At 38.9% G+C, this 25,332-nt stretch overlaps 1 protein-coding gene across 3 annotated transcripts; it reads left to right on the top strand.

Moving 5' to 3' along the window:
- Positions 1-2,446: 2,446 nt before the first annotated feature.
- LOC127419419 (zinc finger protein 501-like) lies at positions 2,447-19,394 on the top strand. Of its 3 annotated transcripts, XR_007893667.1 has the most exons (5): positions 2,447-2,570; positions 5,858-6,040; positions 6,176-6,554; positions 11,193-12,338; positions 17,558-19,394. XR_007893667.1 is itself a non-coding variant. In XM_051660788.1 (4 exons), the coding sequence occupies exons 2-4, from the start codon at positions 5,858-5,860 to the stop codon at positions 12,119-12,121; spliced, it is 1,491 nt and encodes a 496-aa protein (XP_051516748.1). In that variant the 5' UTR covers positions 2,447-2,570; the 3' UTR covers positions 12,122-12,598. The 3 variants fall into 3 exon arrangements, 2 of the variants coding, with proteins under 2 accessions (XP_051516748.1, XP_051516749.1); XM_051660788.1 differs by lacking the exon at positions 17,558-19,394 and having other exon boundaries at positions 11,193-12,598; XM_051660789.1 differs by lacking the exon at positions 17,558-19,394 and having other exon boundaries at positions 2,535-2,574; positions 11,193-12,598.
- The last annotated feature ends 5,938 nt before the right edge of the window (positions 19,395-25,332 follow it).

The following is a 25,332-nucleotide window of genomic DNA, read 5'->3' as shown; positions in this document are numbered from 1 at the left end:
GCTCTTTCAACATGATTCTCAATGGGTGCATCCCTGAGTGGGGAGAATCAATTGGAAACCCTAACAGGAACAGGAGAGTGTTGTTGATTTGCTGAGCGAGTATGCCACCGAGACGTCACCCAAACACCCTGCTGCGGGGGCTCTACAGCCGGAACCAAAGTGCGTGTGTTGCTCTCTGTACTGCCCGCATCCAAAACAGTATCTACCGGCTTCTCTTTCTCACTGACCTTCACTAGTGTTCGGATGCGTGTCTCTAACTCAGTAACCTTCTCTGTCAGCCTGACTACTTCCATACATTTATCACATGTGAATCCCTCACTGCTGATGGAAGAAGCTATTGTAAACATGTGACATGCAATGCAGGAAGAAATAACATGAGCGGATGCCATGACTTACCGCAATTGATTGTTGTTGTTGTTTGTTGTTCCTGAGCGGTGAGGGTTTGAGATCAATGTGAATCCCACACGCAATTGTTTGTTGTTATGGTTGTTCTTGATAAGTGGTGCTTTGAGATAAATGCAATAATTTGTGTAACACAGGAGAAAAAGGGGTGCACGCTGTAAAATGCATGCAGTTTAATCACGATAAAAATAGAAAGTGGATGCACGCAGAAAATGCATGCAGTTGAATCGCGATAAGAGAATAATGTGGGGGGAAACCCGATGCGCGCTGAAAAATGGCAGAAATTAAGGATTAAAAGCTGAAAACAGATAGATAAGCGATGTGCTAGGTGCCAACAGCAATAGGTAAAATACACACAGATGAAACAGAAGAAAAGCAGAAAAACCCGAAACGCGGTAAAATGACAAAGGATAAAATGACGAACGTATGAGAATAAGAATAAGCAATGCTAAGCAGTCTAGCAGGCTACAAACACTCGTGCAGTGTGCCGTCAGCAACAGGAACATGAAGTCTAGTGACGTCAGTTTACATGCACAGTTTAAGCGGCATACACATTACTCCCGTATACATGTGGCTCCGTCAGTAAGATGCTTTTTCCACAGCAATGTAATTTTCCCGTGACGCTTAAGTAAACAACACGCATGGCATCCGAAAAAAACGATTTTACTCTCTGTTGATTCGCTTTATTTCCAGATATTACAAAATATATTTCCACAAGAACAGCTTTGTTGAAATAACTTTGTTTCTGAGATTGTATAAATATAAATGTGTGCTTTGAGTTTGGTTTCATTTACCTGACTGCAGGAATATTATCAGATATTATCCAACAGGTTTTATTGAACATATAATCACCTTTATTGAACTCATTTAAAAATTCACCGCTGGATTTAACAAGCTCATATTTCAGAAATTAAACATGATATTCTCTGATTTCTGCTTGTATCATATTAAGAACAAAGTTGTCCTCCAATGTAATATATATTCTGTTCTAATAATACTGATATTAACAAATTTGGCATGTTTGCTTTCAGATATTCGTAGATTTAAATTGTTAGTAGCCTTATGCAAGGGCGTAGCCAGAAAATTACTTTTGGGAGGGCCTCAATAAAAATGGCAAAATCTTTACACAAATTTCTTTTTACCAAATTACTCTTTATAACAGAAAGGCTATGCATTCAAACAGTTCTTTCACACTTTCAGAATTTATGCATTTTTAAAAAACTATTTTATACATATATATTTTAAGTCAAAGAATAATCTGTAATATTTTGGGTGGGCCTGGGTCTAATTTGGTGGCCCAGGCCCACCCTGTCTCACCCTTGGCCACACCACTGGCCTTATTATTTTTTGTAATATCTGTTGAGTAGGAACAAACATTTTCACTAAAAGCACAATCCCAATTTAGTAAATGGTGTATTCATGTACAGTCAGAATATTATTTGTGAAACCCTACTGAAATAAGATGCTAATTAAATTTAGTTTTCCCACAGCACACTGAAGTGAAAAACCTCTCAAATGTACAATTCTCAGGATGCTTAGATGATCAAAATAAAGAAAGTAAACATTTTACACAACTACATAACGTTAAATATGAATTAACTGCAATTACGTGATAAACCAACATTGATAATCATGTCAGTTAGCCACCAACGAACACCATATCTGACCCTGTAAAATCCTTAAACTAGTCAATAAAGGCTATATACAACAGTCATTTAACCGCCTTCGTTGAACTAATTTACAATCAGCCGTTGTATTTAACGAGCTCATATATCAGAAATTAAACATGATATTCTCACATCTCTGCTTGTTTCTCCTGAAACTGAATATATTAAAGGGTCACAAAACCGCCACATAAAATGACAATAAGCTTTGTTTACGATCATAAAAAGGACAAAGGGAGAAAAACAACACGCAGAGAAATAAATCACATCACAATAATTAACACGAACACGTGTCGAACTTCTTCTTCCTGTTGATTTTCTGGCGGGTTGCAAACCAACTATTTAGGTGCATATCGCCACCTCCTGTGCTGGAGTGTGAAGGGACTTCAAAGTCTTTGTGTGTGATTCACTCCAGTCCAGTAGATGACAGAAACTCACCGCGAGTTGTTTTTCCAACCACCATAAAACACGAGATTAAACAAGAGCTGCAGACAGTTTGAGCCCGTAGGTACATGTTTAATGTGTTTTTACATCATTTATGTTGCATGTAAATGAAGATCTATGTTGATATGTATTTTTCTGCACATGCTGTTTTTCTCTCATTGGCGTTTTAATGACCATAAACAAAGCTTATTATCTCCACATGGAGCATTATTTTGTGATGGACGGATGGAAATGAGTTCACTGTAGGTGATAATATACTTTACATCAGGGGCTCTTCAACTACTTTCTTGAGGGGGCCAAAATGTTTTCTGTATTTATCTTAGCTAACACTTTCATCACAAGTAACATGTTACTTAAAAACACCCTTGATACTGTGCATTTATTCATAGTAAAATAGACACAGTATATTGTATATTGTACAATATGCTGTATATTGAATGATGGCCAAAATTGCTTCATAAGATCTGGCTGAAAAACAAACATGACTTATACTCAACTAACAAATAATTTTCGATCAACTTTAATAATAATAATAATAATAATAATAAAAACAATAATTTTAACATTTTAGGGCTATTGTTTACAAATTATTAAAATTGAGGAGAAACATTTAGACCTGCTAAAGCCCTTTCACAATATCAACCCACATATGAAAACATCAGCAATATAGAAATGTCATGTTTACTTAAGAATGAATACATTTAATTTTCTTTTTGTAAAAAAAGAAAAGAGAGAGAGAGATAAAATGTATATACTTCCATTTTCTATATAAAGTACCATCCTATTCATAGAGGGGAAAATTAGTCCTGCAAATATTGTGAATTTGCACACAGTAGTGCAGGAGCTAGATATTTGTGCAGATAATCATTGGCAAAAGAAGAACAAACTGTGTTGATGTTGCTCATGATTGAGAGGGCTGACTCACAGCTGTATAAACAACCAAATATTATCAGGATATTTGAGGGGTCAGTTTCACATATCACTTTTTTTTTTTTCTTTTTTTTTTTTTACAAGAACTACCGTCCTTGAACGGATGAGATGCCTGTTTGACATTTCAAGAATAGTGAATAAAAGAAAACTTTTCAGCACATTTTCTTTTAACATTCAGTTTTCATAATCTATTTCTCTTTTGTTGCCTAATGTGCATATGTGCTGACAACATTTCCGTCACAACTGCGATGATCTTTTTTTTTTTTTTTTTACATCTGTAGATTTGACAACACACAACTAAGCAATTTTATAATAATACATTTGACTGGGGGAAGAAAAAAAAATAGCTATCAAATGGTGCAATCCATGTTTAGCAAAGTGGTGTAACTAAACTATCGGCAGAAAAGCTTAAACATGCTCCGGTGTGGAAAACTGATGATAGCTGAATGCTGTTGCATGTGCCAGTGAGCGCTGTTAAACTCACAGCTGATTGCTGTGGTTCACACCTTTTGAACGCTGAGTTTTGCACAGAGAGCCCTCTGGTATTTCAGATGGCAGGAATATTTGATCAAAAATTAGTCAGAGGGCCAGACAAATATGATTTGTGGGCCGCCAGTTGACACGCCTTGCTTACAGTTTATAGCCTGTTATAATAGCTGATAATATACATGCTGTCAGGAAAACAAAACCATACACAACACACACATTTTTTATATATACAGTTGAAGTCAGAAGTTTGCATACACTTAGGTTGAAGTCATTAAAACTCATTTTTAAGCACTCCACAGATTTCATATTAGCAAACTATAGTTTTGGCAAGTTGTTTAGGACATCTACTTTGTGCATGACACGAGTAATTTTTCCAACAATTGTTTACAGAAAGATTGTTTCACTTTTAATTGACTACATCACAATTCCAGTGGGTCAGAAGTTTACATACACTAAGTTAACTGTGCCTTTAAGCAGCTTGGAAATTCCAGAAAAGGATGTCAAGCCTTTAGGCAATTGGCTTCTGATAGGCTAATTGGCTGGAGGTGTACCTGTGGATGTATTTTAAGGCCTACCTTCAAATTCAGTATCTCTTAGCTTGACAACATGGGAAAATCAAAAGAAATCAGTCAAGACCCCAGAAAAAAAAAATTGTGGACCTCCACAAGTCTGGTTCATCATTGGGAGCAATTTCCAAATGCCTGAAGGTACCACATTCATCTGTACTAACAATAGTACGCAAGTATGAACACCGTGGGACCATGCAGCCATCATACAGCTCAGGAAGGAGACGCATTCTGTCTCCTAGAGATGAACATAGTTTGGTGTGAAAAGTGCAAATCAATCCCAGAACAACAGCAAAGGACATTGTGAAGATGCTGGAGAAAACAGGTAGACAAGTATCTATATCCACAGTAAAGGGAATCCTATATCGACATAACCTGAAAGGCTGCTTAGCAAGGAAGAAGCCAATGCTCCAAAACTGCCTACAGTTTGCAAGTGCACATGGGGACAAAGATCTTACTTTTTGGAGAAATGTCCTCTGGTCTGTGAAACAAAAATTGAACTGTTTGGCCAAAATGAACATCGTTATGTTTGGAGGAAAAAGGGTGAGGTTTGCAAGCCGAAGAACACCATCCCAACCGTGAAGCAGGGGGGTGGCAGTATCATGTTGAGGGGGTGCTTTGCTGCAGGAGGGACTGGTGCACTTCCCAAAATAGATGGCATCATGAGGAAGGAAAATTATGAGGATATACTGAAGCAACATCTCAAGACATAAGCCAGGAAGTTAAAGCTTGGTCACAAATGGGTCTTCCAAATGGACAATGACCCCAAGCATACCTCCAAAGTTGTGGCAAAATGGCTTAAGGACAACAAAGTCAAGGTATTGTAGTGGCCATCACAAAGCCCTGACCTCAATCTGATAGAAAATTTGTGGGCAGAACTGAAAAAGTGTATGCGAGCAAGGAGGCCTACAAACCTGACTTAGTTACACCAGTTCTGTCTGGAGGAATGGGCCAAAAGTCCAGCAACTTTTTGTGAGAAGCTTGTGGAAGGCTACCCAAAACATCTGACCCAAGTTAAACAATTTAAAGGCAATGATACCAAATACTAACAAAGTGTATGTAAACTTCTGACCCACTGGGAATGTGATGAAAGAAATAAAAGCTGAAATAAATCATTCTCTCTACTATTATTCTGACATTTCACATTCTTAAAATAAAGTAGAGATCCTAACTGACCTAATATTTTCTATGATTAAATGTCAGGAATTGTGAAAAACTGAATTTAAATGTATTTGGCTAAGGCATATGTAAACATCTGATGTCAACTGTATACATATATACCATCTTAGAAACAGATTTAATAATAATCTTTTGAGTGTGATGAATGTCAGACCATTATAATGATGATGTTTTTGTGTTCAGATGTTCATCATGAGAGAGCAGGTGGATGTGATCTGCTGTAAATCAGTAGGAACTGATCTGTCCATGCTGGATATTGATGATTTCATGACAGAAATCTCTCAGCTGAAGAAAGAGGTGATGTCACTGATGAAAGAGGTGATGTCACTGAATACAAAGCTGATGGAGAGAGACGACAGGTTACAGGTTAAACATGAATTTCATCCTTTATCTGTTTTGAGCGAGTTAAAGTTAAGATTGTAAGTAAGTTTCAAATGGTGTGAAATGACTGTGACTCTGTGATGATGAACAGTACAGATGTGATTGTGTTGTGTTTGTCAGGATCTGGAGAAGGTTTCCTGTCAATCTTCAGTGTGTGTGACTGATGGGACCTCCACAGAATGTCAGGATTCAGTGTGGAGCGGCAGAGATCAGTCCACACCACAGCGACTGCTGGACAAACTCTCTGAACAGAGATCCAGAGACACACAGGACTCACAGCTCACTTTACTCTGTTCTACTGATGCTCAGGAGAGTGTGTGTGACAGTAATCAGGGTGATCAAACCTCCACAGAGTCTCTGACTTCTGTCTGTAATGCTGGAGAACAGCAGATGCTGCAGACACCAGTGAAGATTGAAGTGAAGCTGGAGGAGATAAAAGAAGAAAACATAGCAGAGGAACAACAGAGAGATGAATATGATGATTATTTTATTCCTTCAGGTATGTTTCTTCCTTTAATGTTGTTTTACATTTTCATGACAGTCGACTGTCATGTAAGAATCTGTTACCAGATGATTTTTGTCACTCAGGAGTTGCACTAAAAAGTCCCTCAATATTTTTATTGCTGTGTTAGAAGTGCTCAGTTGTCTTCACCTACAAATGAAAATTCTCTCATCATTTACTCACCCTCATGCCATCCCAGATGTGTATGACTTTCTTTCTTGTGCAGAACACAAACGAAGATTTTTAGAAGAATTTTTCAGCTCTGTAGTTGTATACGTTGCAAGTAACTGATGGACAGAACTTTGAACCCCCAAAAAGCACATAAACGTAGCGTAAAATTAATCCATACGATTCCAGTGGTTAAATCTGTTTTCAGAAACGATATGATTGGTGTGGGTGAGTAACAGATCAATATTTAAGTCTTTTGTCTATAAAAATACACTTACGCTATCCCACTTATGCACGTTTACGAGAGGTCTTCCGTTTTTTTTATTCTATTCTATTCCTTTTTTTTTTTTTATCCTCCCTGCCCAGTAGTTGGCTGGGCCGATCACAGATTTTAAGACGAAGATTGTTCGATTTAGATGGGCAGCCGATCCATGGGTGCATCCCTAATAGGGTTGCGCAGTTTACCGGTACTAACGAAGTATTGCGATACCAAAAAAATTTAAATGGTACGATATCATCTTGTTGCTTATTTCGGTATCATATTACAGTATGCTGTCATTAGCAAAATTATATGAGATGTGACAGTTTTTAGATGTAATTAATGACAATTTGAAAATAAAATAAAAAACATCTGGATATGGCAAATTGTGATCATTAAACAGCAGAAGGATGTAATGCGCTGCACGCTACAGAATGAACACGAGGTGCCGCTCTGTTCTGTCATCTGCTTCACACACACGCACAGTCGCACACACGTGAGCACGCATGCTCACACACTCACACAAACGCAACACACACTGCTGTTGCTTAATTTTCATGCAGTGTGTTTGAAGTATAAACAGCTGTTAATACTTAAATTAACTCCTCCGGTTCAGCTCAGAGATTTCAGCTCAAGAGTCTCAATGAGATTATCCCAGCATTAATGGGAAGCCTGATATAAATAACCCGTCAAAACAGGAAGAACTCAGAGGTCTGTCAAAATAAAAGTCCAGCTTAAATGAAAGCTCTATTCAACTGGATGCGTGAAATTGAAGACAGAAAAATTTAACTACAGTATAAAAATGTAATATTCAAAAAGTAACAAGAATACTCATAACAATGAAAAACCACAGGAAAAAAATAATGAAAAAAATATCTGATTACCTGTGGCACAAGGCTGCTATGGCTGAATCACAACATGCTATTAAAACACTTGCATTTGTGATATTGCTTACAGATAATAATAATAATAATAAAACAACCATTTCTGGAGAGAAAGTCTGCCACATCCATCTGCGCACCCGGTCTGTGGATCACCACAAATTTGAACGGCTGAAGTGCCAGGTACCAACGGGTGATGGGATCCTTCATGCGGTGGAGCCACTGGAGTGGGGCGTGATCTGAACAGAGGGTGAAGGCCTGCCCCAGCAGGTAGTAGCAAAGGGTAAGGACGGCCCACTTAATCGCCAGACACTTCTTCTAAATGGTGCTGTACTTTGTTTCCCTCAGAGTGAGTTTGCGGATAATGTGCAGCACCGGCTGCTCCTCCCCCCTACCTCTTGCAACAGTACTACCCCAGCTCTCTGTCAGATGCATCTGTCTGCAAAATAAAGGGGAGAGAGAATTTTAGAGAATGTAAGAACAGTCCCCCTCAAAGTGCAGATTTTACTTTTAGAAAAGCCTGTTGGCACTACTTGTCCGAATCTAATTAATGCCCAGTAATTCGTACAGCTCGCATAGTGTACGTGACATAAAGGTAGTGCCTTGATCGGTGAGGATTTTTTTTGGAATCCCCACCCGGGAGATGATTTTGAAGAGTGCCTCCGCAACACTACGTGCCAAGATGTTGCGCAGGGGCACCACTTCCGGATATCACGCATAATCCCCCAGAATTAATACAAAGAGATATCCTCGTGCCGACCACTCTAATGGCCCGATGAGGTCTATGCCAATTCTTTCGAAGGGGACCTCGATTAGCGGTAGAGGGTGCAATGGCGCTTTTGGGGTGGCCGGTGGATTCACCATCTGACATTCACGGAACGCTGCACACCATCTGCAAATGTACCCGTGAATGCCTTGCCAAAATAAATTGGCCATTATTCGGTTGAGTGTTTATTCCTGTCCTAAATGGCCAGCCATCAGATTATGGTAAGGCCTGGAAGAGAGTTTCCCGATGGCTCTTCGGTACTAATAAATGGGTTGTATTCTCTTTTGTTTGAATGTCCTGTATTACTCAATACAACCAATATTTAATAATTGAAAAATATGGGTATGCAGGCGTGACATTAGACTGGAGCTGTTGACCATCGATTACTCTCACTTGGTCAAACGTATGTTTGATGGACTCGTCACGTGACTGTTCTAGAGGGAAATCCCCTTTAGGGAACTCCCTGTGGGCAGGGGCTCCCTCCCTTGCATCATAGACGGCCCTGGCACCACCTCTCCCTCCATAGCATCACACATCGCACACCGATGCGTTATTTCACAGGACCCACCCACACATATTTACCTTAATAAATTCTTAAAATCAGGCCAATTCATCCACAAAATCAGTGGATGGGTGAGGTGGGAATTACCACGGTCTCTACTCTATGCTTTCTCACCCTGAATAGGATTTCAGTGGTAACCACCAGATAAATGTGATTATCCCGGTGCACACACCGCACTTTTACCTGTCTATTTGTGCCCAATGCCCCATCTTGTACCAAGTGTTGGTGGATAGAGGTTACAGTTGGGAACAGCCAGAATCCACCAAAGCTTGACCGGTATCCCCCCGGGGATTTACTGGTATCCGATACGGCCCAGCTCGATCGGGGCGGCCTGTAGAACGTCGGGGATCCGGACCAGGGTGCCCACCTCCATCACTGGACACCGGTCCTGGAAATGTCATGGCTCGCCGCAGCTCCAACAGACCAGCCCAAGCTTCGCTACTGCACCCGTGGGGCTGGGTTCGCCAACCTTGGAGGGATAGTGGGGAGAGACAGGGTTAGCATGGGAAAGAGATTTGGGCATGGGACCGCCCTTTTTCCTGGGGGCAGGGATGAGATGGAAAAATGACAGGCAGGGATGGGGTTTGGGGAAAGGAGAGAGAGACTCCGCTTCGTTGTTTCCCGGAAACGCCATCATGTAGTCCTCTGCCAGCTGGACTGCATCCGCCAGCAATGCCTGACGGTGGTACTGGACACACTCGGCCATGCTACAAGGAAGCTAGGAGATGAACTGTTCCAGTGTCACCAGATCTACGATGTCCTGGGTGCCATGGGACCCCAGCCAGCAACCATTTCCGGCAGGTGTTTCTGAGCTGCTGCGCGAAGGTGAACGGGCGGCTGTGCCTTCCCAGTCTCAGGAAACTGAAATGTTGGTGGCTCTGTTCTGGGCTACGACTGACCGTTGCACAATGGCTCTCTTCAAATCGTCGTACACGAGGAGGTTAGTGGCAGGGAGCTGTTGGGCCACTAGTTGTGCTTCCCCGGATAGCAGTGGCTGCAACTGGGCCGCCCACTAGTCAGACGGCCATCTCCACACCTCGGCCATCTTCTCAAAGAGATCGAGGTAGGCTTCGGAATCGTTGGCAGGACCCATTTTCACTAGGGTAACTGGTGGAACGGTTGAGGTGGGCTCCGGGGTTGCAGCAGCAGCTCCCTCGTGTGTGATCATTTTCCGGAACGCCTGCCGGTTCGATCCGCTTGGGCCTGGAGCAGGAGTTGAAAACGATGTTCCTGCTCCAGCCGCAGGTCAACAAGGGCTTGATACTGGTTTTGTTGGATGCCGGCGAGGGTCTTGATCACTTCACCCAGTGATGAATACTCCATGATGACGTAACTCCTTCCAAGACTCCCGGGTTTTGGCACCAGTGTGACAAGTTTGGAAATTCGGACACAGGAGTTGTCGGGAAACAACAAATCACGTAAGTCTTTATTTTTCTGTCCCGTTGCACACTGCACACTCTGTCTTTTGGACTCTTCACTCAAAACTTAAACACTCTCATAACAAACTCTCAGATCATACTCTAATAACATAAACTCTTAACAGCGTCGACTCTCAGAACACCTCAACACCGCACTCTCATGTTGCTCTCTCTCCTCGCTGACGTGTTTTGGCTGCTTTTTGAGGTCTCCCTCCGCTATCACTGTAACAAAAAAGAGCTGTTAGAAATTATGCCAACCAGTTTGACGAGCCATACCACTCCCTCTCTCCCGCAAACAGACACACAACCACACCCCCATCCCCAAATCATTTTAAAATAGAAACTTTTCACTTAATATGCTAATACAATGATAGTCAGACAAACAGACAGTCAGACAGACGATAATTTAAAAAATCATTATACATATTGAATTGGCATTTTAATATTATATCGAATCAGGAGGCAATTCCCACCCCAATAAATACTGTTGTGTTCTGCCATTAAATTGGGGTTTAATTTGATTTCTTTTTACATTTATCCCTCCCAAATTGATTTTTGTCAATTTACTGTGTTCATTGTAGAGCTGATGGAAGTAAAAGAGGAAAGTCAAGAGCTTAATGAAGTGGAGGAGAAACTTCATTATCAGAAACATCTTGATTTCACAACTGGAGAAAACATTTTGAGTGGCTCAAAGACGAAGAAGAATTTCTCACCAAAAAAGCCTCAAAGAAGTGCAGCTAAGAAATCTTTCACCTGCTCTCAGTGTGGAAAATGTTTCTCATATAAAAGCCGTCTTAATATTCACATGAGAGTTCACACTGGAGAGAAGCCTTATACATGTCATCAATGTGGGAAAAGGTACGCATCTGCTACCCGATTCAAAAATCATCTCCACTGTCACTCTGGAGAAAATTCATTTGAATGTGATCAGTGTGGTAAAACATTTGTTTTGAATTCAGTCCTCAAACAGCATCTGAAAACTCACACAAATGATGAGCCTTACAAGTGTTCTTCTTGTGGAAAGAGTTTTGCACTCCTGTCCTATTTTAAAGAAAACCAAAAAATTCATTTCGGCATGGGGGTTCATATGTGCTTTGAATGTGGGAAGATCTTTACTAAAGCCGGCAACTTGAAACGGCACCAAAGAATTCATACTGGAGAAAAACCATACAAGTGCTCACTCTGTGGAAAGAGGTTCACTCAGTCAGAACACCTGAAAACACATGAGAGAATCCATACTGGAGTGAAACCTTACAAGTGCTCACACTGTGGAAAGAGTTTCGGTGTGTCAGAACACCTGAAAACACACGAGAGAATTCATACTGGAGAGAAACCTTACAAGTGCTCACACTGTGAAAAGAGTTTCATTAAGTCACAAAACCTGAAAATACATGAGAGAATCCATACTGGAGAAAAACCTTACAAGTGCTCACACTGTGGAAAGAGTTTCACTCAGTCAGAACACCTGAAAAAACATGAGAGAATCCATACTGGAGAGAAACCATGCTAGTGCTCACTCTGTGGAAAGAGTTTCACTGTGTTACAACATTTGAAAACTCATGAGAGAATCCATACTGGAGTGAAACCAAACCACTGCTCTGATGTGGGAAAAGTTGCAGCACAGCAAGTACTCTACAGTAACATATAAAAAAGAATTGCCCAAGTAGTCACATTGAGCAAGAGTCATTCTAAGCACTATTCGGACAGGACTAGTATTCCCTGAGGAGGTTAGGGAAATTTGTGTTTCACAGATGTACTTTGTGATTTTAATTCCATCCGAATCTGACAGGTCTTTGTTTTTAATCACACAACCTCTGTATTTTTAGTAAATTTAGTAGTAAATTACCTACTGTTTTTCGAGGGTCCTCTGAGAAATCTAATTGCATCCAAAAGCGAATGTCTGTGATTGCTGATATTAATTTTTGCCATGTTTTTCCAAGTACAGGTGCATCTCAATAAATTAGAATGTCATGGAAAAGTTCATTTATTTCAGTAATTCAACTCAAATTGTGAAACTGGTGTATTAAATAAATTCAATGCACACAGACTGAAGTAGTTTAAGTCTTTGGTTCTTTTAATTGTGATGATTTTGGCTCACATTTAACAAAAACCCACCAATTCACTATCTCAAAAAATTAGAATATGGTGACATGCCAATCAGCTAATCAACTCAAAACACCTGCAAAGGTTTCCTGAGCCTTCAAAATGGTCTCTCAGTTTGGTTCACTAGGCTACACAATCATGGGGAAGACTGCTGATCTGACAGTTGTCCAGAAGACAATCATTGACACCCTTCACAAGGAGGGTAAGCCACAAACATTAATTGCCAAAGAAGCTGGCTGTTCACAGAGTGCTGTATCCAAGCATGTTAACAGAAAGTTGAGTGGAAGGAAAAAGTGTGGAAGAAAAAGATGCACAACCAACCGAGAGAACCGCAGCCTTATGATTGTCAAGCAAAATCGATTCAAGAATTTGGGTGAACTTCACAAGGAATGGACTGAGGCTGGGGTCAAGGCATCAAGAGCCACCACACACAGACATGTCAAGGAATTTGGCTACAGTTGTCGTATTCCTCTTGTTAAGCCACTCCTGAACCACAGACAACGTCAGAGGCGTCTTACCTGGGCTAAGGAGAAGAAGAACTGGACTGTTGCCCAGTGTTCCAAAGTCCTCTTTTCAGATGAGAGCAAGTTTTGTATTTCATTTGGAAACCAAGGTCCTAGAGTCTGGAGGAAGGGTGGAGAAGCTCATAGCCCAAGTTGCTTGAAGTCCAGTGTTAAGTTTCCACAGTCTGTGATGATTTAGGGTGCAATGTCATCTGCTGGTGTTGGTCCATTGTGTTTTTTGAAAACCAAAGTCACTGCACCCGTTTACCAAGAAATTTTGGAGCACTTCATGCTTCCTTCTGCTGACCAGCTTTTTAAAGATGCCGATTTCATTTTCCAGCAGGATTTGGCACCTGCCCACACTGCCAAAAGCACCAAAAGTTGGTTAAATGACCATGGTGTTGGTGTGCTTGACTGGCCAGCAAACTCACCAGACCCTGAACCCCATAGAGAATCTATGGGGTATTGTCAAGAGGAAAATGAGAAACAAGAGACCAAAAAATGCAGATGAGCTGAAGGCCACTGTCAAAGAAACCTGGGCTTCCATACCACCTCAGCAGTGCCACAAACTGATCACCTCCATGCCACGCCGAATTGAGGCAGTAATTAAGGCAAAAGGAGCCCCTACCAAGTATTGAGTACATATACAGTAAATGAACATACTTTCCAGAAGGCCAACAATTCACTAAAAAATTTTTTTTTATTGATGTATTCTAATTTTTTGAGATAGTGAATTGGTGGGTTTTTGTTAAATGTGAGCCAAAATCATCACAATTAAAAGAACCAAAGACTTAAACTACTTCAGTCTGTGTGCACTGAATTTATTTAATACACGAGTTTCACAATTTGAGTTGAATTACTGAAATAAATGAACTTTTCCACGACATTCTAATTTATTGAGATGCACCTGTATATTGACCAACATAAACTACCGTGAAGATTGTTATTTTGCGTGCCGATCATCTGCCTGTTGCACGCCTTTCAATGCGGATGTAGATTTTTTGCCATCCGACCAAAAAATACGAAAATAAAATCAACAAGTTAAGCCAAATCCCAGAAACTGCAAAGTCTGACCAGTGTAATATCAACGTCAGGTAAAATAGTCACCTTAATTTCTCCGCTCAATTATGTAATTTTATAATTATAGAGTTCACAGATAAGTCTTGTTTATTTCAGTGTGTTTATTATAAGCAACCACTCTGATAAACTAGGGATGTACGAGACTAGTCAACTATTAAATGGTTAAGGCTGAAACGATTAGTTGTCGAATTGTCGTTTGATCTCATTTACAGTAACACAAGATCATATGAAACTCTAATGATGGCGCGTGAGAGCAGCACTGCAGCTCATGCCTGATTGAAGAGAGGAGGAAGACACAGCTCACAGTCTAGATGCACTCCAAACTTTCCAAACTGCGTAAGGCAGGGCTCGGCATTAAGCACTGTCATGTGCTTGTCCTTCGGACAAGTAAATTGGTAATTCACTTGTCCAAGTAAAAAAGTTACTTGTCTTTTTTTTAAGAGAAAAGCCTCCATCGTCATCATTTACACCTAATAGGGATTAAGAATACAGTGCAGAAAGACAGTAAATCATTACTCATCCTCAAACCTGTATGAATTTCTCTCTTCTGAGGAACACAAAATTAGATTTTTGGCAGAATGTTAGTAACAGTCTGTCACCACATCTTTTTTTTCCATAAAATAAAAGTGAATTGAGACTGAAACTAACATTCTCCCTAACATCTCCTCTTGAGTTCAACGGAAGATAGAAAGTCAGACGGGTTTGGAACAACAACATAAAGACGAGTAATGATGACAGAATGTTCGGTAACACTTTTTACAATAAGGGATTTATTTTAAATAATGCATTAGCTATCATGAACTAACAATTAATTTTACAGCATTTATCAGTCTTAGTTAGTTACAAAAAAAAAAAAAAAAAGAATACAATTGTGCATGAACTCATTTTAAAATATACAACTTTTTATTTAATGTATGAAAATGTATTATTATGCTGTATCTTGAAATTAAGATTAGCCAAGATTAACGTTAACAAATTAAACCTTTTTGTAAAGTGTTACCAAATTTTCATTTTTGGGTAAATCCTCAATTCTCTTAAGTTGTATTAAAAATGGCAATTTAATATTGACAGAATGCATTGAAAATATTAACAGATAAAATCCCATAAGGCATTAGGGACCCCCCATAAGAAGTCAAAAATAGACTTGGGGGTGGGGGGGTCGGTGGTGTCCCCATATTTTTATTTTATTAAAGATAATAATGACATATTATTTATTCACAGGATACTGTAATTTTTTTAAATTATTTACAATAATCAGGGGCTCTACAGTGCGAGCGAAAATTTCTGCTTGCGACTACAGAAAATGATTTGGGTGCACCGGCGTGAGCAACAGCTGATCTAACGATCTGATCTAAGTTGTGAACTTATTTTTGCAGCCCACCATCATAGTTAAGAATCCCTAATGTATCTTCCCTCATATACCAGGTACTTTTAAAAAGCGCCTTTTTTCAATCTCACATGGCTGCGAGCGCTGTCCTCTCCCTCTCGCTCTTTCTTTCATGCGTACACAGACACAGAGGGAGCGATATACCATGTGAAGATGATTGAAGTGGAGTTTCTTGCTTGTGTTTTTGTGTCAAAATTACGGACGGCGTTTTAAATAATGACGGATTAATCTCATGCTCACACGCAAGATTCTTAGAAAACAAAGCGAGTCAAATTCAAATGTGTGAATCCATAATATGCGCGATAACAGTAAACAGCATGTTAGCGTCCTCGCCTAACTCAACATGACAAGCAAAATCTCAAACATAAAATAAAAAAATGTAATGTCACTCTACCAACAACAGACTTTGTATTATAATTCTAATTTTGCATTTCTCACGGCCATCGATGATAGTGCTCTCTCGCGCACGAGCAAACATAGAGCGCAAGAGAGAGCACACATCCATGGCCTGAGAAATGCAAAATTATGATTATAATACAATGATTTTGGGGAACGTGCTTTGCCACAGATTTTGCAGAAAATGCAAGCACTATTAATGCAGTGCAGGTTATTTATTTATTTATTTTTTAGATTTATTTGCTGTTCTTTCTGATTGCACTGTGTTGTGTTATTTCATTTAAATACCTGGTGGAAACACCTGAACAAGTAAGCTATGGAAGTAGTCACTTCAAGATTACGGGTGATAGACAGACTCATTTGGCAATGCGTTATACACTGATGCGTGATTAACAGCTTAAAATATTTCTGTTAATAATACGTAACCGTATTTTTCATTATTTCTATTAATAATACGGTTTATCCTCATGACAGTGGGATTTGTTTTAGCCTATATGTGTGATTAACTCGCATCACATGAGCCAACCTCCGTCCAAATATGAAACTATATCTTGTTGAACTGGTTATAATGGACACGTCATGATTTTGTTTTGGATTTTCTGCATCCTGTTCACTTACATAGTCCACTTACATCATCAGCGAGCATCAGAATAGCCTATCATTCTTACGATATGAATTTAACCATCTATAATGCTGCATTTCCCACAAAAAAAGTTGATTACTCAAACTCTAGTATCTTTTCTCTCTTGATATAACATGTCTACAGAGGCAGGATATTTGTATGAATGAACAAAGTCAGAGCTGTGTGGCTTTAAAATAGATTTGAGATTGCATTTGACACGTTATGAGCGTGCGCTGTCGCACGCGCAGTCTGAGCAAGAGCAGGAGGATTTCATAGAGCAGCGTATATTTAAGAGTGCGCGTTAATTTTTAAGCGAGAATCAAGGACGTCTGTGGAGAGATTCGCGCCTGGTTCATCTGATTTTGAAGTCTAGCAACACATCTGAAGTACCTGGTTTAGCAGCATTAAATAGACATGCAAAGTCACAACCTCCAGTAATGCACCTGTATGGCTCTGTAGGTGGATACAGCTCAATGGACCGAGCAGCGCGAGCGCAAAGCAGGGGCATTTTTACTCACAGACCGGTCTGGAGCTCTTAAACGCACACCTCTGATCATTGCAGTGCTGCGAGACATGGAAACTGTTTGAATTCGGCACTGATTTCTACATGACTACCCTTGAATTTACTATAGTAACACTAAATGTGCTTTAGGCAGAAATTGATTCATAATACATATTATCATATCACTACTTCAGCTCTATTAAATTTGTCATATGCTACATTAGGGGTGTGAGGGGAATATAATACATTTTTGTTACAACTTTTAAATGTTTATATTTTGTATTTATTGCTTTTACATGTTTAGAGTATTCCTACTGTTTGTTATTACAAAAATGCCATCATTTGTTTTACAGAAATCGTGTTACATCTCACCATGGTAGTGAAGAAGATCCATGCTTACATGTGCTTACTATGGTCTTGTTATAAATACCACTGTTAAAACAATAAAAATAAATAAATAAATGCATTAAAATTTTCATAAGGGCAATTGCAAAATACATGATTTTTTTTAGGTGAAATAGAAATGCGTAAATCCTAAAAAAAAAAATAGGCCAAAATATTTTTGAGTGTAAGAAAATATAACTGGTTTTGTTTGCCTTCAGAAATTCCAAGAGATGACTTATTTGAATCAATAAGAACCTGATGAAAGGAGTCCCAACTCAGTCACACTGTTTGAATAATTTAGTCACATAAATTAGGTGTTAACTTTTTACTTTTTATAGATGTTATAGATAACCCTACTGTTGTTGATACCAGTAAATTTACATCTCCATCCAACTCAAAATCAATGCTGTAATGTAGAATGAGCATTTCAGTGGGACAAAATATGCAATATTATTGGTCTTTTCACTTATTTTTTTAAATATAATAACAACACTTTTATTGTTAGTTTCTGTCTTCACATTTTCATTGTATAGGCCGCAGATATAGCCCTTATTGTATATTTTAATTTAATCATTTAGTTAGCCATTTTGATAATTGAATTAACAAGTATGCAATATGCAATGATCTAAAAATGACAGTGTGTAATCAGTGTACTATGAATAACTGCATTATGAATGTTATTCAATATATTTGATATTTAATCATTCATTTATTGATTTAATTATCATATACTCAGTTTAATAATCAAGGTGCAAATAATGGAAAAATGCGGCTTGAGGGAGAATTACAGCCTTTTTTGTCAAACCTTGTATGACCCAAAGGGAGACGTGTGTGGGGATACTAAAAGGATAATTTAATGAGCAGAGCTGGTGTCCAAAAAAGGCAGATGATATATGTGCGCTAATTAGTCAGTCAGTCAATCAGTCGCTTTTATTTACAGTATATAGCACATGTAAAAACAATGACAGTTGGCTAAAGTGCTGTACAAAATCAATAATTACAAAATTCATCACAAAACAAAGGACAACATGAAAGACTCAATGACAATAAAAGAGTACCACTAAACCTGCATATTTCCATAAGCTACAGAAAACAAATGAGTTTTAAGAAGAGATTTAAAACCATCAAAAGTTGGGGAAGACCTTATATGGGGAGGTAAAGTTATTCCAGAGTCGTGGGGCTGCAATCGAGAAGGCAGTGTCACCTTTCAGTTTTAAGTGTGACCTGGCGTGCTAGAAATGAGATGAATGATGTATGTGGGCAGACATACAACTCTCCATTAGGAATATGTGTAACCAATGACTGTAATAAGGGAAATCATTTAATATACTAATCAAATTAATGCTGGAAGTAAGGATAATTAGTCAATCTAAAATATGTAACCATATGACGTGATAACAGTGTGTTTTATACATAGAAAATGAAATAGTCATGCTTTTGCCATCAATGAAGCAAGTTGGGGTCAAAGGTGACCAGCTAGAAGGGAGACGGCAAAGATGAAACTAGGGAGGCATAAGACAATTTCATTGGATGAAGAGGCCATCACTCAAAGGGATAAGGGGGAACTGAAACTGTATATAAAAAAAAGCATGATTCTGAAGTGTAATTTTAGATGCTCCATGGACCACCTCAGATTTGTTACTCTGTAATAAAAGTCTATTTTTGAAATCAGAACTTTGCGCCTCCGAGAAATCTTTGACTCGACTGAGCTTCGATGGCGGTTTTGAGGAATCTGCCAAGACACCCTCCATCTGCTTAAATTTAAGAAACGCAAGGTTTGGTCTCACATTCATGACGCGTAAGCCTGCACCGTAAGCCTACACATGCAACTCGATTTCTCACATAAGCTCTGTAATGCTTTCTACGGCAAGCCCCGAGGGGATAAATACACAATCACACACACAGTCTGTTATGATTGTTTATGTTCACACGGTACTCCTGTTGTTATTTCGCTGATCTCCATGTGACAGGTAAGCAGGGAGAAAGTCAGAATGAGCCGGTATGTCTCCCCTCTGTTATTCTGAACCGGTGTATGTGAGTGACAAAGCTCTGGCTGAAGAGAGCGAGACATCCAGCATAACATTGGGTTGGTTTGTGACACCTGCCAAAATTAAGTTGTTGTGAACCAGCTAGTGAGATGCCAGCTTTAATATACTGTAATTTTAGACCCATTTGTTGACTGCGCTGTCTGGCGCAACATTGCAGAAATAGAAACCATTCCAAAACCAGAAAGCCCTGTCGCTCTTCGTATGTTGCAGCTGGTTAGGACAAAAACTCTGATTAACATGAAAAAGATATATTTAAATCGCATGTCGCGGCGTCACGTCTGGTTAGGACAAGTTGTTAAGGTAAGAATTTCTTGCAATAGCGTTATTATAACCTTATCAGGCTAATTAACAGTCCCAAGCTTGATTTATCGTCATAAGCCAATTAAGGTTGAGTTGATTTGATTTAGCAAACGCTAACAGGGCAGTGGTGGCTCAGCAGTTAAGGCTCTGGGTTACTGATCAGAAGGTCAGGGGTTCAAGCCCCAGCACCGCCAAGATGCCACTGTTGGGCCCTTGAGCAAGGCCCTTGACCCTATCTGCTCCAGGGGCACCACATCATGGCTGACCCTGCACTCTGACCCCAGCCTAGCTGGGATATGTGAAAAAAAAGAATTTCACCGTATATATGCAAATGTATAATGTGTGATAAATAAATAAAATTATAACCATCACAATTTGGATGTAATGTTAGCTAGCATACTTGTTATTCCAAATTCCACTTGGAATATAACGAAAAACTTTACTGACGTTAAGGCTCTGCGACACTCATTTAACGTTACCATTTTGCCGACAATTAAAACAGTAGGATTTAAGTGCACCAGGCAATGAAACATTCTAAAGGCCACACAAAGCAATAAGCAGAACCTTCTGGAGGAAAACCTTAGGGCCTTTCCAGGCCATAAAACTATTAACCTATACATTTGGTGCCCCCTCCCAGTAACATCCTGCATCAAATCACTAAACAAATTAACTGTCAGAAAGATCGCACTCCCCACAGAGAGTCCACTTTTTGGGAGAATTAAGCTCCTTTTAGTTTGTTGATTTGAGATAATTAACAAGTGCCAAATGGTTGGTCAGGAGATTAACCATTCCGCTAAAACAGCATGATTTAAAACAAAAGGGCTATTGGTGACATAGGGCAGACTCAGTATCACCTTCTGAACTTTTCAACACAGGCACCAAACGTTTGACTCTCTATGCATGTTGGACCAAACGTACAAGATAATTTTATACACCAGGCTTAGTCTGAATATATCATCTACCATAACAGATGATCAAGCATCACCATGCTCTACATTAATGGAGTAACTATTATAACTTTTAATCTGGTATCCTATTAGGAAGCTCTCAGTCTAGGAATAAAAGTGGGGGTACAAGACATTTTTGTTACCCAAACTTTTAAGGTGTCAACCCAAGGTGTCAGAATTCTCTTAGAACATGGTTTACTCACACACTTTAGGTTTTTACAAAGTGGGGTAAAATGTGTTTCTAAACCAAAATGTGATGTGCAACAAAAGTCACTTTCATAGTCACTATACAGAAGATGTACAAATGTGTTAACAAAGACAAAGTTTAACATTAGCTTAAACAGGGTTATGTTACTAAAACACAATAATTTATTTCGTTTAATTTTAGCTAGAGCTCTTACAAAAAAGTGTCTTACATTTTTACTTTTAACAAAGAGGAGAAAATGTGTTTCTAAAACAATGGATATTGGCTGTGAAGCAAACTCATTCAGATTTTCACTTAAAGATAATGAATAAATGGTTTAACCTAGATAAAGTTTAGCATTAGTTTAACAAGCAGGGTTATGTTGCTAAAACACAATAATGTCTTTCAGTTAATTTTAGTTTTGTCTTTAACACAAAAGTGTCTTACATTTTTACATTTATCAAAGATAAGAAAGTATCTTTCTAAAACGATGAGTAAAGGATGTGCCGCAAACTAATCCACTTAGCATTACAGTATTTTATCAAACAGGTTTGTGTTACATCAACAATGATTTTATATCATTCTAATTGTATCTTTAACACCTGTATCTTTAAGTTTGTTATTTTTTTACTTTTAACAAAGAGGTGAAAATGTGTTTCCAAAACAAAAAGGTGAATGTTGTGTAGCAAACTCAATTACTTTAAAGATAATGAACAAATGGTTTAACGAAGAGTCTAACGTTACATTATGTAATCAAACAGAGTTATGCCACTAAAACACAATAAAGTATTTAGTTCAATTTTAGATGTAGCTTTAACTCAAAACGTCTTGCATTTTGACTTTTAACAGAGGAGAAAACATCAGTTGTCAAGCATATCACTAACATAGACACTTTAAAGATGATAAACCAAAAGGTTTAACATAAAATGTGTTTAACATTTTTATTTCAACAAACTCTATTTTAAGTTAAATATACATTACATTTAAAATGTATCTTTAGCACAAAGAATCTTACATTTTTCTGATCAAAGTCACTTCAAAAGCGACATCTCATATGTATTTTGACCTCATTCAGACCGTCACCGCTATGCCATTCTACTGCCTATCCTCGAGACTAGGGGTGTAACGGTTCTCTGTAAAAAACCGAACTGTACGGTTCGCCACCCACGGTTCGGTAAGCATTTGCGCCGCGGTTCATCTCAAGTTTAATGACACATCTGGATCATTCAGTTTGGCAAAGGAAATAAAGCGGCAAATAGACATGCGCAGTTATAACTTCCGCCAAAGCACCTGTATCGCGCTGCAGACACGCTCAGCCTTTTTCACATGGATCAACTTTCTACAGAGAGAAGCTGTCCTATTAACTGTAAATATGTTAAATCAGTTGATGACATCACAGTTCTGCACATGTTAGTGTGAAGTTGAAAATGGTAAGCTGAGAAAACAAGCCGCAAGATAGAGAAGCCCTTGCGTCACTCAACTCTCCTGTCTGGGAACTTTTTCTTTTCGCAGTCAATCACAACATCAATGGTCATAAAACCTTCACAAAACAGGCACTGTTTGCAGACATTGCTCGACACAAGTGACATATAGCATACTGGTAATAAATCATTGTTTGATTATTTATTTACACTGACATCACCTGAGGATAGATAGCGCGCGGTGCGCACAGAGCCGCAGGTGAGCACGAAACTGCACACAGACACACTCCCTTCCGTCTTTAAGGAACTCAGTGCTAGTTCGGATAGACATGAAACAAGAACTAAAGTGCTCGGGGTGTTCATTGGCAAAGTTATGTTGCCCTTCTCCGTTGATGAAGATGTGGGATTTTTGCATATGATTAAAACACTCGTGTTGCGTTATGACATCCCTTCTAGCATACATTTTAACAGCAAGGTTTTTCCTTCTATAGTGATATACAACTTCTGAATGTTGAATATATGTTGAGTTGAGTATGAAATGCACTTTATGTTGATGCATGTAGCATAAATGCAGGTATTAAGTTAAATGTTGGGTTAGTAATTAACCGGTTAACCACTGTCATTTTAGTTAAGGACACTAATGAAAATTAACCATGGCTTTATTCAGTAATACTGTAGTAGCCATATAGTAACCATGGTTTTACTCTGGTAATATTGTAGTAGCCATGACTGTAATAACAATGACTGTTGTCACCTTTGATTTCTTGGCAGAAATCATAGTTTTGTTTCGTTTTATTTTCTCCCCTTTTTCTCCCCAATCTGGCATGCCCAATTTTCAATGCGCTCTAAGTCCTCGTGGTGGCGTAGTGACTCGCCTCAATCCGGTTGGCGAAGGATGAATCTCAGTTGTCTCCGCATCTGAGACCGTCAATCCGCGCGTCTTATCACGTGGCTTGTTGAGTGCGTTACCGCGGAGATATAGCATGTGTGGAGGCTTCATGCTATTTACCACGGCATCCATGCACAACTCACCGAGAGCGAAAACCACATTATAGCGACCACAAGGAGGTTACCCATGTGACTCTACCCTCCATAGCAACCAGGCCAATTTGGTTGCTTAGGAGACCTGGCTGGAGTCACTCAGCACGCCCTGGATTTGAACTCGTGAACTCCAGGGGTGGTAGTCAGCGTCTTTACTTACTGAGCTACCCAGGCCCCAGAAATCATAGCTTTGATACAATTAACCATGGTTTTATGTAGTAATACTGTAGTAGCCATGACTGAAGTAACAAGGACTGCTGTCACCATTGTTTTCTTGGCAGAAATCATAGTTTTGATACAATTACCCATTGTTTTACAACAGTAATACTGTAGTTTCCATATAGTAACCTTGATTTTACTATAGTATTGTAAACCATGACAGTAACCATGTTAATTTTGTGGTTACTATGATTGTACTACAAATACCATGTTTAAACTCTGGTTACTGTAGTAAAACCATGGTGATTTGTAGTGGGGGCAAATCTGTGATTGTTACAAAATGGAAGGTTTTTACTTTGGATTTGGTAATACTTTGGTTTTTATCCTAAAACCGTGATACAAACTGAACCGTGAGAAATTTTAACCGTTACACCCCTACTCGAGACCTAATATAAACAAAATCAGGTGACTGACCTAAGGAGGTCAGCTCACTATATAAACATCAGGGTGAGCCGACCACTTCCTCTTTGCCTTTCTCGCCTCTTCTGAGACCGGTTTGGTTAATCCGTGTTGATTCGCTGTTGTGTGGAGAATTTCACCCATTCAATCCGTCACTATATGGTGCAGGCGCCTTGTGCCCCTGAGGATTGCGGTAAATTCTCCCTTTTCTATACCCTACTAGGTAAGTCACAAAGTAAATATCTGATTCCTCACTATTTTTTTGTGTTTATGTGTATTGTTTATACTAATTCTTGCTTTGCAAGAATATTTGTTTTCGATGCTCTAAGAAGATACAAATTTGGTAAGTACTCTTTATTATCTGCACAAGCTTGAAAAGGAGGTGGTTCATCTCCCTGTTGATCTGCTGTTCGCAGCGGAGGGTTTGTTTTGCCTGGTTAGTTCTGTGTGTTTGCGCACAGAATAGACATTTTCTTCCCTGAGCAAATTGTGTTTAAACCTTTGAAGATTCAAAGTATACTAATATATGTTTCACCCTGTAACATGTTCACAGAGGCAGAGTGTTTATAGGCAGCTAAGGCTGTGCACAGCTGGATTGTGCCATCCTTTACTATATTCTTTAATGAAAATTGAAAATATACACACACACACATATATAAATAGTATATATATAATATATATCAGTGTTATATACACACTACCATTCAAAAGTTTAGGGTCAGTTACTCATTCTTTATTTTTTTTTTCACATTTTAGAATTATAGTAAAGTCATCAAAACTATGGAATAACATAAATGGAACTATGGGAATTATGTTGTGACTAAACAAAATCCAAAATAAATCAAAACTGTGTTATATTTTAGCATCTTCAAAGTAGTCACCCTTTGCCTAGAATTTGCAGACATGTACTCTTGACATTTTCTCAACCAGCTTCTTGAGGTATCACCCTGGGATGCTTTTTAAACAGTATTGAAGGAGTTCCCATCTATGTTGGGCACTTACTGGCTGCTTTTCTTTATTATTTGGTCCAAGTCATCAATTTCAAAAACTTTTTTTTTTTTTTTTTTTTTTTAAATACAATTTTAGTTTTGTAATTAAACATATGAATATGTTGGCACAATTACATTTTTGTCTACAAAACTAATTTCAAACTTTTAAGCATACGCCTTCAGATCAAAAGATTTT

The sequence above is a fragment of the Myxocyprinus asiaticus genome, chromosome 28, assembly GCF_019703515.2.
Source record: "Myxocyprinus asiaticus isolate MX2 ecotype Aquarium Trade chromosome 28, UBuf_Myxa_2, whole genome shotgun sequence".
Lineage (NCBI taxonomy): Eukaryota > Metazoa > Chordata > Actinopteri > Cypriniformes > Catostomidae > Myxocyprinus > Myxocyprinus asiaticus.
The sequence above is the reverse complement of the archived record's forward strand: the minus strand, read 5'-3'. Positions and strand labels throughout refer to the sequence as shown.

Bases quoted from the DNA above. Each gene is read 5' to 3' on its own strand.
- LOC127419419 (XM_051660788.1), top strand. From the start codon at position 5,858: ATGTTCATCATGAGAGAGCAGGTGGATGTGATCTGCTGTAAATCAGTA. The intron at 6,041-6,175 runs GTTAAACATGAA...TGTGTTTGTCAG, and splicing joins AGAGAGACGACAGGTTACAG to GATCTGGAGAAGGTTTCCTG. The intron at 6,555-11,192 runs GTATGTTTCTTC...TGTTCATTGTAG, and splicing joins TGATTATTTTATTCCTTCAG to AGCTGATGGAAGTAAAAGAG.